Source organism: Orcinus orca, chromosome 7 (genome assembly GCF_937001465.1).
Source record: "Orcinus orca chromosome 7, mOrcOrc1.1, whole genome shotgun sequence".
Taxonomy (NCBI): domain Eukaryota; kingdom Metazoa; phylum Chordata; class Mammalia; order Artiodactyla; family Delphinidae; genus Orcinus; species Orcinus orca.
In genome coordinates, this window is record NC_064565.1 from 63,617,917 (window position 1) to 63,632,762 (window position 14,846).

At 36.4% G+C, this 14,846-nt stretch overlaps 1 protein-coding gene across 3 annotated transcripts in view; it reads right to left on the reverse strand.

Moving 5' to 3' along the window:
- LNPK (lunapark, ER junction formation factor) overlaps window positions 1-14,846 on the reverse strand; it is an 83,384-nt gene that overhangs the window by 19,958 nt on the left and 48,580 nt on the right. For all 3 annotated transcript variants that reach the window (XM_004267341.3, XM_033423618.2, XM_033423620.2), the window contains exon 9: window positions 6,066-6,278. In XM_004267341.3, coding sequence (XP_004267389.1) covers window positions 6,066-6,278 — 213 coding nt within the window. The remainder of the gene's footprint in view (window positions 1-6,065; window positions 6,279-14,846) is intronic.

Consider the following 14,846-nt stretch of genomic DNA (forward strand, 5'->3'; position numbering starts at 1 on the left):
TGGTAAAGTTGCAGGATACAAAGTTAATGCACAGAAATCTCTTGCATCCCTATATACTAATGATGGAAAATCTGAAAGAGAAATTAAGGAAACACCCCCATTTACCACTGCAACAAAAAGAATAAAATACCTAGGAATAAACCTACCTAGGGAGACAAAAGACCTGTATGCAGAAAACTATAAGACACTGATGAAAGAAATTAAAGATGATACCAACAGATGGAGAGATATACTATGTTTTTGGATTGGAAGAATCAATATTGTGAAAATGACTATACTCCTCAAAGCCATCTACATATTCAATGCAATCCCTATCAAATTACCAATGGCATTTTTTACAGAACAAGAACAAATCATCTTAAAATTTGTACGGAGACACAAAAGACCCCGAATAGCCAAAGCAGTCACGAGGGAAAAAAACGGAGCTGGAGGAATCAGACTCCCTGACTTCAGACTATACTACAAAGCTACAGTAATCAAGACAATATGGTACTGGCACAAAAACGGAAACATAGATCAATGGAACAAGATAGAAAGCCCAGAGATAAACCCCACACGCATATGGTCACCTTATTTTTGATAAAGAAAGCAGGAATATACAATGGAGAAAAGACAGTCTCTTCAATAAGTGGTGCTGGGAAAACTGGACAGCTACATGTAAAAGAATGAAATTAGAACACTCCTTAACACCATACACAAAAATAAACTCAAAATGGATTAGAGACCTAAATATAAGACCAGAGACTATAAAACTCTTACAGGAAAACATAGGAAGAATACTCTATGACATAAATCACAGCAAGATCTTTTTTGATCCACCTCCTAGAGTAATGGAAATAAAAACAAAAATAAACAAATGGGACTTAATGAAACTTAAAAGTTTTTGCAAAGCAAAGGAAACTACAAAGCAAGATGAAAAGACAACCTTCAGAATGGGAGAAAATATTTGCAAACGAATCAACAGACAAAGGATTAATCTCCAAAATATATAAACAGCTCATGCAGCTCAATATTACAAAAAACAAACAACCCAATAAAAAAAAGGGCAAAAGACCAGATAGACATTTCTCCAAAGATGACATACAGATGGCCAAGTAGCACATGAAAAGCTGCTCAACATCACTAATTATTAGAGAAATGCAAATCAAAACTACAATGAGGTATCACCTCACACCAGTTAGAATGGGCATCATCAGAAAATCTACAAACAACAAATGCTGGAGAGGGTGTGGAGAAAAGGGAACCCTCTTGCACTGTTGGTGGGAATGTAAATCAATACAGCCACTATGGAGAACAGTACGGAGGTTCCTTAAAAAACTAAAAATAGAATTACCATATGACCCAGCAATCCCACTATTGGGCATATACCCAGAGAAAACCGTAACTCAAAAAGATACATGCACCCCAATGTTCACTGCAGCACTATTTACAACAGCCAGGTCATGGAAGTACCTAAATGCCCACTGACAGACAAATGGATAAAGAAGATGTGGTACATATATAGAATGGAATATCAGCCATAAAAAGGAACGAAATTTGGTCATTTGTAGAGACGTGGATGGACCTAGAGACTGTTAAACAGAGTGAAGTAAGTCAGAAAAAGAAAAACAAATATCGTATATTAACGTATATATGTGGAATCTAGCAAAATGGTACAGATGAACTGGTTTGCATGGCAGAAATAGAGACGCAAATGTACAGAACAAATGTATGGACACCAAGGGGGGAAAGCCGGTGTGTGGGAAGGGGTGTGATGAATTGGGAGATTGGGATTGACATATACACACTAATATGTATAAAACAGGTAACTAATAGAACCCGCTCTATTAAAAAATAAAATTCGAAGAAAGAAATAATACCATTTCTACACAAACTTGTCCATAAAATTAAAGATGAGAAAATACCTTCTCATAGTGAGGCCAGCATTACTCTGATACCAAAACCAGAAAAAAAAATTACAAGAAAAAACAAAAACAAAACTACAGACCAATATCCCTAAGGAAAATTGATGTAAATATTTCTAATGAAATTTTAGCAAATTGAACCCAACAATATATATAAAATAATAAAACATCATGACCAAGTGAAATTTACCTCAGGAAAGCTAGTGGTTTAACATCTAAAAATCAATGTTAAAAAAACCAATAAGGGGGCTTCCCTGATGGCGCAGTGGTTGGGAGTCCGCTTGCCGATGCAGGGGGCACGGGTTTGTGCTCCGGTCCGGGAGGATCCCGCGTGCCGTGGAGCGGCTGGGCCCGTGGGCCATGGCCGCTGAGCCTGCGCGTCCGGAGCCTGTGCTCCATGACGGGAGAGGCCACGGCAGTGAGAGGCCCGCGTACCGCAAAAAACAAAACAAACAAACAAACAAAAAACAATCAGGGACTTCACTGGTGGAGCAGTGATTAAGAATCCACCTGCCAATGGAGGGGACATGGATTCGATCCCTGGTCTGGGAAGATCCCACATGCTGCAGAGCAACTAAGCCCGTGTGCCACAACTACTGAGCCTGCACTCTAGAGCCTGCATGCCACAACTACTAAAGCCCCTATGCCTAGAGCCTGTGCTCCGCAGCAAGAGAAACCACCACAATGAGAAGCCCATACACTGCAACGAAGAGTAGCCCTCGCTTGCCGCAACTAGAGAAAGCCCACGCACGGCAACAAAGACCCAACGCAGCCAAAAATAAATAAATAAATTTATTTTAAAAAAATCAATCAGTGTATTTCACCATATGATAGTGAATTAATTAAAAGTGATGTTAAAACAAAAAAGCAAACTAAAACCCTACATGAGCATCTCAATAGATGCAGAAAAAGCATTTGACAAAATCCATCATCTTTTACTGATAAAAACCTTTGTAACTAGGATTGGAAGGGTACTTCCTCAATCTGACAAAGGGTATCTATTAAAAAAAAAAAACCCTATAGCTTACATCAGGCTGAATGAAGAAAAAGTAAATGCTCTCCTCCTAAGATCAGCAATAAGGCAAGAATGTCTGCTCTCACCACTTCTATTTAACACTGCACTAAAGGTTCTAGCTAGTATAATAAGGCAAGAAAAAGAAATGAAAGGAATCCAGATTTTAAAAGAAGAAGTAAAATTGTCCTTACTTACAATCTGACAGCCTATGTAGAAAATACTATGGAATCGATAAGAAAAAAAGCTATCAGAACTAACAAGTGAGATTAGCAATATTACAGGATACAAGATCAATATACAAAAATCAACTCTATTTCTATATATGATAGCAATGAACAATGGAAATAGTTAATAAAATATCATTTAAAATATGATAAAAACATGAAAAAATTAGATGTACATTTAACCCCAAAAGGTGCAAAACCTATATACTGAACACTGCAAAACATTGTTGAGAGAAACTAGAGAAGATCTAAATAAATAGAGAGATACATTGTGTTCATGTAATAAATTAGCCAGTATCAGAAGAGATGAATGGAGAATGGGGAGTGGAGGAATAACCCAGAATTTAGTTAATGATTACATCATATAAAAACAGTAGCAACAAAAACAAAGATTGCACATTCAAACTTTATGAATTGTTAACTCCACAGTCTCTGAAAACTGAAACAGAACTGTGTGCAGGAGATACTCTGAACTGAGAGACTACACAGAAGGCACTGAGAAGAAAGTGAGAGAATAAAATAAATAAGATGTGATGTTTGCCTTTGTAAAACAAGGCCAGATAAGAGTAAGATAGGCAGCAATGGAGGTTACGTGGAGACCTCGTAGAAGACTTTGAAACAAAATGCGGTCTTGTTGGAATAAACCCTGCAATACATGCATAAAAGGTTTTCAAAATGGCTGTGACAAATACTTTAATGCATTAAAAAATGGCTTTAGGGCAGTAATATGATATTAATATGTTAAAAGATAAGAAAGAGATTTGCTTTGTAAATAATCACAAATCTAAAGGTTGTTACCATCTTTAAAAAGGCAAATGATGTAGAATTATAGCTAGTAAATGAAATTTAGGTTCTAGAATAAGTTTTTAGTATTACAAATCAAGTACATTTTTCAGATTTCATCAGTTATTGGTATAGTCGTACTAACAACATTCAATCATCATCATCAAAACATTAACTTGAATGTAGACATTAAGTGTCATCCCTCATTACCAAATTTTCAACTTGAATAAACATGCCAAATTAGATTTTGAAAGCATTTAAGCCAACTTAACTTTTGCTGGAGTATTTTACTTCTACATGTTTAAAATGAAAATGTCCAGAAAGGAATCTGGATAAATAAAACAACAGATTTCATAAAACTATCTTAACTCCCTTGCATACTAATAACTTTTAAAATAACACATCTTTGTATTCATGCTGTTATGGGTAACAGTAATTAATAAAAACATCAAGAGCAATCATTGTAGGAATACTGGTCATTTTTACACAGCTTGGCAAATTATCAAGTACCTGCTGGTTATTAATTTCCAAACATATGGGAGCCCTGTGGTAATACACATTAAATTGATTCTCTTCCACAAATATGGCATAATGAAAATATGAATTATTAATCTTCGCTGTAAGAAATCACTTAACTCATTCATACTTTTGGCAATGTACAACTTAAATACAAAGTCTTTTACACAGAAACTAATTAAAAACTTCAGTAAAATATGTTATATTTACATGATCATGAAATGGTAGGCCATTGCTCCTGCTATAATCCTGTTCTTACATGTGCTAGTATATAATTTTTATTATTTTATATAAATTGCTAAACTTTAATTTCTTTAAAACTAGTTATACAAATGTACATAACTCATGCATTCTCACAAAAAATGTTCTTTCATTAAACAACTAAGAGCTTTACTTTACAAATATGGGTATCTTGGATCAACTAGATAACAACTGAAAGATGAATAATTTTCAATCACTTTAATTTACTCAACTTCACAAAATATATGGCTGTCTTGAGTGACATCATTATATGTCAAGTTTAAAAGTATTTTTTCAATAACCAATAATTAAAAGTTATGTTTTGTATTCATTTCATTTGTAGCTAGCTTTCTTAATGTATTTATAAATTAATAGTTTTCTAAAATCTTATGCTGCTTTTTTTGAAGAAAAAGCAGGAAAAAAAGTCTACTGCATTAGTAACATTTAGATTGCTTATTGATTTTATTACATAAGTGCCCTGAATACCTGATATCAACTACTAACTAGCCTCAAAATCATTATAAATTATATGCAATTAGTCATGAAATATGAAAGTAATCTAAATTAAAATTAAATATTCTAAAATAAAATAAATAATTTACTATCATATTCAATAATCAGACATGGAAATCTACATAAACTAATGTGATCTGCTGATATAGTGGACTTCCATGTCCCAATCACACTCCAAAAGAAAGCTGCAGGGTAATATAATCTATTACACTCCAAAAATGGGGTCTTCCCCTAGAGATCTACAGCACTGAAAAAAGAGAGTCCAAAGAAATGAAATACTAGTAAAGGGTAATAGTAGTAATTCTATTGAATTATTGTTATTAATTCAATAGAACTTTATGTTAAAGTATCTGTCAGAAGATACTAAGGTTCTATGGCTTAAAAAAAGAAAAATCTACCAAGCCCACATTAACATTAGTAGTATTATACACCACAACGCATGAATATTCTTCCTGAAATATGTTAAGTAATTGTCATATTTAAAAATATATATGAAGGGGCTAGCAAAAAGCACGAATATATTCCAAAAATGTTCTCTTCTATCGTCATTTTATATAAATCTGGGACCATTCTAAAGCTGAATATAAAAAGATATGCTATACTGTTGACTACAGAATACTACAAAGTTTTATTGCCATTTAAACAAAGAAGCCATAACAGTTAAATGAGCTCAAGAAATAGGTTTCAGTATCACAAGGTGCCAGCTGTAAAGAGTTATGGCTAATTGAATATGGAACTCCTGCTTAATCAGATAACTGCTCTGCTATTTCCAAATGAAATGCCATTTCCATACTGTCTGAAAATGGTCCGTTTTATTGGTAACCAGAGAAAACAATATAAACTGTAAATAACATTAAGTGCTCTGTTTACCCATTCCAGGCACTGAAGTAGCAGGGGATCCAAAACGTCTTGGTAACACATTTGACGATAGGGCTGGAATAACAGTTCTTTCTGGGGGTCCACCAGGGGCCGAAGTGTCCTTTGGTGGTCCAGGAGATACTGGAACTTTGCAGGGAGAGCCCTGGCTAGAGCCTGCTGGTGCTGGAGAAAGGTTTCTTTGAGCTGCAGGTCGCTGACGAATCTCTGAGAATAAGAATAAAAAGTATGTATTAGGTTCAACATCCAACATACCACCATTAGTCAATATCACAAATGACTTACATTTAATAATGTTTTGTGGCACTAGAAGGCATCTGTAGGGTCAAAACTACTTGTAATAAGAAATCTATAAAATGTGACACTGAAAGCTGGCTGTAGAGTACTCCACTTCTGAACCTACAATTCAACTACATGTATATATTTACACAACAAGCCTTGATCTAAGTCTACCTGCTGATATTATTTTTCAAAATAAATTCAAATAAAATAGAATCGTCACCCAGTTATGCATCATATCTTTTTACAATAATCCTTCCCAAGTTATGATAAAGAATGTTTATCAGAATTAGTGAAAACGCCAGTGAAAACTGTAGAATTGTTTTTTCAAGATAAAAAAATGGTAATGCTAAGAAATGAGTAAATAAGTATATTCTGTAATTATCAAGTGTTTATGAGGTAATTAAAGTAGTCATAGAAATGCTGAAAAAGTATTCTTTACTATTAGGTACCATTAGCTTCCCATTCTCCTTTATACTATTGCTATCTTTTTGGGTAAACTTTTTTTGCCAATACAGTTTACAAAGGAAAACTTCCACTCTGCATAAACAATATATTATCATAAACAAATCTTATCTTTTTCTTGCAAAAATTACAAGAAGTGGACAAATGTGCCAAATCCAGGCTGCTGCCTCTTTCTGAAACACAATAACGCTGTTGTTTACATACTGTCTATGGCTACTTTAGAAGAGTTGCGTAGTTACAACAGAGACCATACGGCTCTCAAAGCCATTTACTATATTTACTATCCGGTGCTTTACAGAAAGTTTCATGATCCCCTGCCTACTCGATAACATAAAATTCAATTCTGTCATTCCCCATACCCACCAATATCTTACTTGAATGTCGATGGTAAGAGCTCAAATAAAGATGCACTTCTAGCTTTTTAATTCTACATATCACCTTAAATTATCACAAATCCTGAAACTGTAGGCTAAAATTAAAGAAGTTAAATTTTAATTGGCATGACTGGTAAAAAATGCATACCTCCAGAAGCAAAATAGTTTAGATTTGGACTCTATTTGACAGTTAAAGATTTTCATGAAAAGTTCATTGCAGTCAAAAGTACAGCTTGAGCATCAGATTTCAGTTTACTATAATCTAGTCTACTAGTTAAGAACCTGGGCCCTGCGGTCAAAAAGGTTTGGTTAGAATCCTGGCTGCAGCTACAAGACCACAGATGGGCTAACTTCACTAGGTCTCTGTCTCTTTATCTGTAAAATTAGGATAATAATATCCTAACTCAGAATTGTTATGAGAATTAAATAAGATAATATCTGTAAGTTGATAGTTCACATTTATTGAATACATATTTCAGATGACAGTGTTTTCATACAGCTAAGTATTTCAAATCACCATTTATCTGTAATTAGTGGGACCAACTAATTTTCCATTGGTTCTTAATTTAATCTCTAGCCTAGTCACTGCAACAATAAATTACAAGCATGTCATCATTATATAAATGGAACTGCCCTTATATTTGGCTATTTTCCTTACAGTTTATAGAAAACTTCAGATTTTACGTAGACTAAGTGTATCTTAATAACTCCTGCAAATTAGCTGGTCACTTAATTATCTTTGATTCACAAGGAACACCTTAAAAGATGGTTACACATAAGAAAAGCCACTAAATGCTGCAAAAGGTACTGAGATCAATGAAATCATATAAAGATCTGGTCACTGGAATTAATTTAAAAAAACAAGGCATCAAATATTGTAAATCATTTCTTTAGCAGATTTTTAGGTAGGTAAAACATAACTCAAAAATTACATTTTTCTTCCAGATAAATAAATGCTTAACATTTATTAGACTATCTTAAAAGTTACTATTATCCTTTCACTTCTTGAACAAAGACTTGAGACTGCATCCTCTGAGTGTGCATTTACCCAGTGAAAATTAACTAAGGCACTCTTTTTTTTAACATCACTCATATGCTACTGAAAGGTAAGGTCTATAACTAACTATTTAACAAAGAACACCATATCTAGCATTCCATAAAAGAGATGTGGCTTAATAATTTCTAAATCTAAAATTAGGCAGACAAAAAGGAAAACTGATACAGAAGAGTCAGGAAAGGGAGAAAAAGTTTCAATGTTTACAAAAGAAAAGCAGGTAACAAAGAGTTACCATGACAATGGTTGAAAATAGCTAGCAATACAATACCAAATCTATATTTGGTAAAGTGTTATGGAATATTCTGGTATTCTCAATTTAAAATATGTAAGATTTATCTACTTTTAGCTACATGGCACTTACAAATGCTTTGTATTATAATTCTCTTAAAAAGTTTCTAGTACTCAACAAAGTAGTCATATCGGTTATATTGAACATTTCCCACATTTAAATGTAAAATACCATCCCCCAAAAAGATTTAGCAAGCATTCTATGTCAGTCTGGTTAAGTATAAGGACTGTCCCATAAAGCCACCTCTTGGCCAGAGGATGTTTTAACATCCTTATCAATGATCAATCAACTATTCAATAAAAATCATACCAAGTATGAGGACATGTCTATAATTTTAAATTCAAAATGAAGCAGACTCAAAATGAGATTAAAAACTACTATTTTATGATAAACAAAAGGAAGAAAAAAAAGTTTAAAATAATAAAATAAGATAGTTGTTAAAAGCATAGATTCTGAAATCAAACTGTCTTGATTTAAATTTTAGCTCCACCCTGTTTATTAGATGTGCATGCAGCCTTTTCCAAGTTGACATCTCTCAGTTCAGCTTCCTCACATAATGAGAATACTTACCTCCATGGTTGTTACAAAGAACAAGGGCCTCATCTGTCTTCTACTTACTTGACCCTTTGCAGAATATGACAATGGATATCATCCCTACTTACACTTCAGCTTTCTAGATGCCAGTTTAGTTCTGCTTTTAACTTTGATCATTTCTTCTTTTTCCTGGGCTCCTCTTTCTCCATCTACACTTAAATGTTAATGTTCTTATACAGGGGTCCCCAACCACAGGGTCGCAGACCAGTATCGGTCCACGGCCTGTTAGGAACCGGGCCGCACAGCAGGAGGTGAGTGGTGGGCGGGTGAGCGAGTGAAGCTTCATCTGCTGCTCCCCATCGCTTGCGTTACCGCCTGAACCATACCCCGACCCCCTATCCTACCCCGGTCTGTGGAAAAATTGTCTTCCATGAAACCTGTCCCTGGTGCCAAAAAGGTTGGGGACAGCTGTTCTTATGGGTCCTCTTACTCTATTTTCTCTCCCTGGACAATTTCACTCGATCCCATGGTTTCAATAAATATCACCTATGCTTCCCAATGACTCCTAATCTGTATCTATAACCTCAACTTTTTTCTAAGCTCCATTTGAAATAATTAACTACCTATAAACCATATCACCTGGATTTAACTCTCATTCAACAGATCCAAAAGCAAAGTCATTATCTTCAACACAAACCTACTACTCTGATTCTTATGTTCCTTATCTTGCTTATAACACTAACATCTAACCAGTTGCTCAAGCTAAAAATCTTTACTCCTCCTTCGACTCCACACTTTCCAAATCTAATAGCCATCAAGTCCTATCAATCTATTCTTAAATCTGAATAATCTCTTAAATCTCTTTCCTTTTCAACTTCTTTGCAATAAGCTATCTAGTGTAGGCCCTTGTCTCTTACCTATATTAGTTGGTATCCTAATTGATACCCATGTGTTCAGCCTTGCTCTCTCCAATCCATTCTCCATGTTACAAAAAAGAAAAAACCAAAACCAAACAAACAAAAGCTGTTCTTTCTAAAATGCAAAGCCTCCAGTGGCTCCCATGTTGCATATAAGATAAAGTCTCAAACTCTGTAATGCTGCATACAAAATCCTTCATAATTATCCCTCCCTCACATAAACCCTACCCCCCTTTTTCAGGCATATGGCACTATTTGCAGTCCCTCAAGGTACCAAGGTCTCTTCTTGGTACCTTAGAGTAGACCTGAAGAGTCCTTTCCCACCATGTTCTCAAAGCAAATTGTTATTAAAACATATGCATTGTGATGCGTGACGACCTTCACCCGTGGTCCTTGGTATGTTAAGATTATTTACATATGCATAACTTTTTTAACCAAGAGCTAATAGACAGGAACTGCATCTTTATAGCCCCAGGATGTGGCAAGGTACTGGCACAGAGTATGAGCTTAATAAAGTCTATGAAACAAATTTATGTTCCTCCTGCACTTTAATAACGAACTTCCAACTGCCTATTACCCAACTTACGTGGTACAGTAGGCAGAATAAAGGCCTCCCAAACACATCCATGTCCTCATCCCCAGAAAATATAAATATGTTATGTTACATGCAAGAATAAGTAAGGCTGTACATGGAATAAGACTGTTAATCAACTGAATTTTTGTTGCCTGCTACATTGAGAATTTCAGCCTAATTTCAGGAGACCATACAAAAAAGCTATCTTCAAGCAGAAAATTTTCTAATAACATACACCACTTGCCAGCCTTTAGTTGAGTTTACTTTTTTGTTGCTCTGCTCTTTAAAGAACTATTAAGCAAAATGTACTCTTAATTTATCGAAACATTTTTCTTCATCACCTTGATGACTTATTCCTACTCTAGTTTGTCTCCTATCTCTCAATTTTAAATAACCTGCACCTTGCAGTTCACCAAGGTCTCATTTGGTTAATCACTTTTTTACAACATTTAAACAAAATTTATGAATTCTTTAAAAAAGTTTCCTTTTATTTCTTTTGACAACACACTTATTAAGCAACCACTATGAGTAAAGCACTACTGAGTGGAATTCAGAGTTGCAATATAAAGGTGGCAAGCAAAGATAATACAAAATTATAACATACACTAATACAAGGTAAATGCCACAAAAAAAGGACACAACAAAGTACCATGAAGGGTTCAGGAAGCGGGATATTAAAATCAGTGATGGGATGAAGAAAGGTTTCATGGTAATGTTGGCATTTAATATGAACACAGAAAAATGGATGGGGATAGAAATGCCTTTGTTACCTGTATTAAGGTGTATGTGACAGTTTTAAAATAAGAGTCCACAATTATTTGAGTCACCTCCATTCAAATGGGAGAAGGAGAATGCCTATGTCCCCTCTCTTGAATCTGTAATACTGCTGTTTGACCAAGAGAATATAGGTGTGCCAGCTTTCAAAACTACTCTGTCTTTTGGGTGGCTTACTCTTAGAACCCAGCACCACATTAGAAGCAAGTCCAAGTGGCTCCATTAGAGAGGTCCATGTGGAAAGGAACCAGTGGCCAGCACCAATCTGTCAGTCATGTGAGTAAGCCATCCTGGTAGTAGATCCTCCATCCCCAATCAGGTAGTTCCAACCCATGTGGGGTAGAGATGAGATGTTTCTACCAAACTCTGCCGAAATTGTAAATTCATGAGCAAAACAAATGAATGCTGTTTTAAGCCACTAAGTTTTGGAGTGGTTTGTAATACAATAGATAACTACAACAGTATAGCTATAACACGTAAGAACACCCAAAAAAGTGCATTTGTTATTTTATGTTTTCGCAGATTTTCTTTATCAAATGTACATCCCCCAAAACAGCAAAGTATGAAGTATCATTCCATTTACTATCAAGAGCAAAAAAGATTCATGACTTCTACTTTAATCTTCCATATCTGCCATGGAACACAAGTGAGTAAACTCTAAAAACCTACTTAAATAAGAAGTTGTAATCCATTTGCTAGGACCATTAACTTTTTTTCAATACTTTTTGATTTCACACTTAGCTGTGGCAGGATATAACTGACTTTCCTTTTGTTAATTTCACTAGTACAAGATGCACTTGTACACTAAATCCCATCCTTTCTTGCCTCCTCATGGATGGTTCTCCATCAATTGTCCCCACTCTCTCCATCATCAATTATTCCATGTCTTCTAGGCCATTCCCAGTAGCACATAAACATGCACATGCTATCATTTCTTTCATACATCCTGCTCACTCATACACACGAAATGCTTCCCCCTCCAGCTACCCATTTTCTCAATTCCCTTTACTCAAAAGAACTGCCTCTTCTCATTGTCTACCACTTCTCTACTCCCTTACTTTCTTAAATCTACTCTAAACAGGCTTTTACTCCATTCCTCTACCAAAACTATTCTTCTCAAGGTCACCAAGTTCTTCAACATTGCTAAAACCTATGGTCAATTTTCGTCCCTCAACTTACTTGGCAGCAGTATGTGTCACAGATGACCATGACCCAGAAACTTCAATTAGTGTCCAGGACACCACACACTCTTGGGATTTCCTATCTCACTGACCACTTCTTCTCACTTTCTTTTTCTGGTTCTTCTTCATTACTCCAAGTATCTTAATGTTAGAGTACCCTAGGGTGGCCTTGGTCCTTTTCTCTTCTTTCTCCACATTTACATCCTTGATAATCTCATCCGGTTTCATGGTTTTAGTAGATACCATCCAAATACTGATGACACCCAAATTTATATCTCCAATCCACATAATTCCTGTTTGCCAGACTCATATTCAACTACATCCTTAGAATCCCCACTTGGACATCTGTCTAATAGGCATCTCAAACATACATATCCAAAAATCAAACCCTGTTCTTCACCACCTCACCTGAAACCCCATCCAAAAAGTGCTCCTCTTGTAATTTCTACCATCTCAATAACTGGAAACTCTATCTTCCCAGTTACTCAGGCCAAAATCCTGAAGGTCACCTCTGAGTCCTCGGTCTCTGACCCAATATCCAATCCATCAGGAAATCTTTTAGGTTCCAACTTTAAAATATATGCAGAATCTTAAACCACCTCTTATGTTACTAAACAAAGGTTCAAGCCACCATCAGTGCTTTCCTAGATAACTGCAAGAGCTTCCTAAGTACTTTCCCTGCTTCCACCTTTGCTTCCTTTGCAGCCTCAACACAGTCACCTTCCTTTTAAAACATAATTTAAATCATGTCAATCCTCTGCTCAAAACAAAAAACAAAATTTTTTAAAAATTGAAAACTGAAGTTCTTACAGTGGTCTACATTCTACAAGACCCACATGATATGATCCTTTGCTACCTCTCTTACTGTCTCTCCTACTATTCTCCCCATTGTTCAATCCAGTCCAGCCATATTGGCCTCCACGCTATTTCTAGAGTAATCTGGGCATACTCTCTACTCAATCTCTGCACTTACTGATCCTTCTGTCTGGAATGTACTTCCCTCAGATATCTGCATGACTCATTCCCTCACCTCTTTCATGACTTTGATCAAAGGTCACCTTATCAATGTGGCCTTCCCTGACAACCCTACTTAACGCTTCAACCCACCCTCACTCAAGACAGTCCCTATACATCACCCTTTCTTCATTTTCCTCCATCTAACACTATACAGATAAACTGATAGATAAAATTGTCTACCCCCACAACATGCACAAAGGGAGATTTTTTTTGTCTCTTTTGTTTTACTACTATAACCTCAGGGCCTAAAACAATGCCTGACAGCACATACTCAATGAACATTTACTGGAAAAAACAAAAACAAATGAATAAATCAGAAATTAGTATATAGAAGTCAAATTTATTCCCATATACCAATTAAAACCTTAAAAAGGAGGTTCTCCCCAAGGACTGAGGAGTCCAATCCCCACACTGGGCTCCCCAGCCCAGGGGTCCTGCACCAAAATGAGCCCCCAAAATGTCTGACTTTGAAAACCAGCAGGGTTCACATTTTGGAGAGCCAGAGGGCTGTAGGAAACAGAGACTGCTCTTAAAGAGTGCAGGCAAAAACTCACTCAATCTGAATTCAAGCAGAAAGGCAGCAGTGTGAAAGGTGCCAGGGTCAGACCTACTTGCCGATCTTAGAAAGCCTCCTGCTGGGACTCCCCTTGGGGACTCAGATGTTGGCAGCAGCCACTAATGTGATCTCATATTACCTAGATGACACCAGAACTGGCAGGCATGCTCTGGAATCCTCCCTCAAGCCTATTAGCACCAGGGGCCTGCCTCGCCTACCAGTGTGCTCACATCAGTTGCCTGCCACCAGGCCTCACAGCCTGATGTGCTGGGGGGCCTGCACCGCCCACCAATGTATCCCCTGTAATCGCACAAAGCAGGTCCTCTCAGCCAGCTGGGCCCAGGGGCCAACCCGCATACCAGCAAACCCATGGCAGTTAGCCCCGCAACAAGAGAAAGGCGCACACAGCCCACACAGGTTACACCCCTGAAGCATCTGGCTCTGGTGCACAGAAGAGAGCATGTGCCTGGGCCCCACAGGACACCACCTACATAAGACCGCTTCTCCAAGATCAGGAAATGTAACGGGCCTACCTAATACAAAGAAATAAACACAGAGAATTAGGCAAAGTGAGAAGACAGAAAAGTATGTTCCAAATGAAAGAACAAGGCCAATCTCAGAAACTAAATGAAATGGAGATAAACAATCTATCTGATAAAGAGTTCAAGGTAATGATCATAAAGATGCTCATGAAACTCAGGAGAAGAATGGATGACCACAGTGCAAACTTCAGCAGAGTAAGAAAATACTTTAAAAAA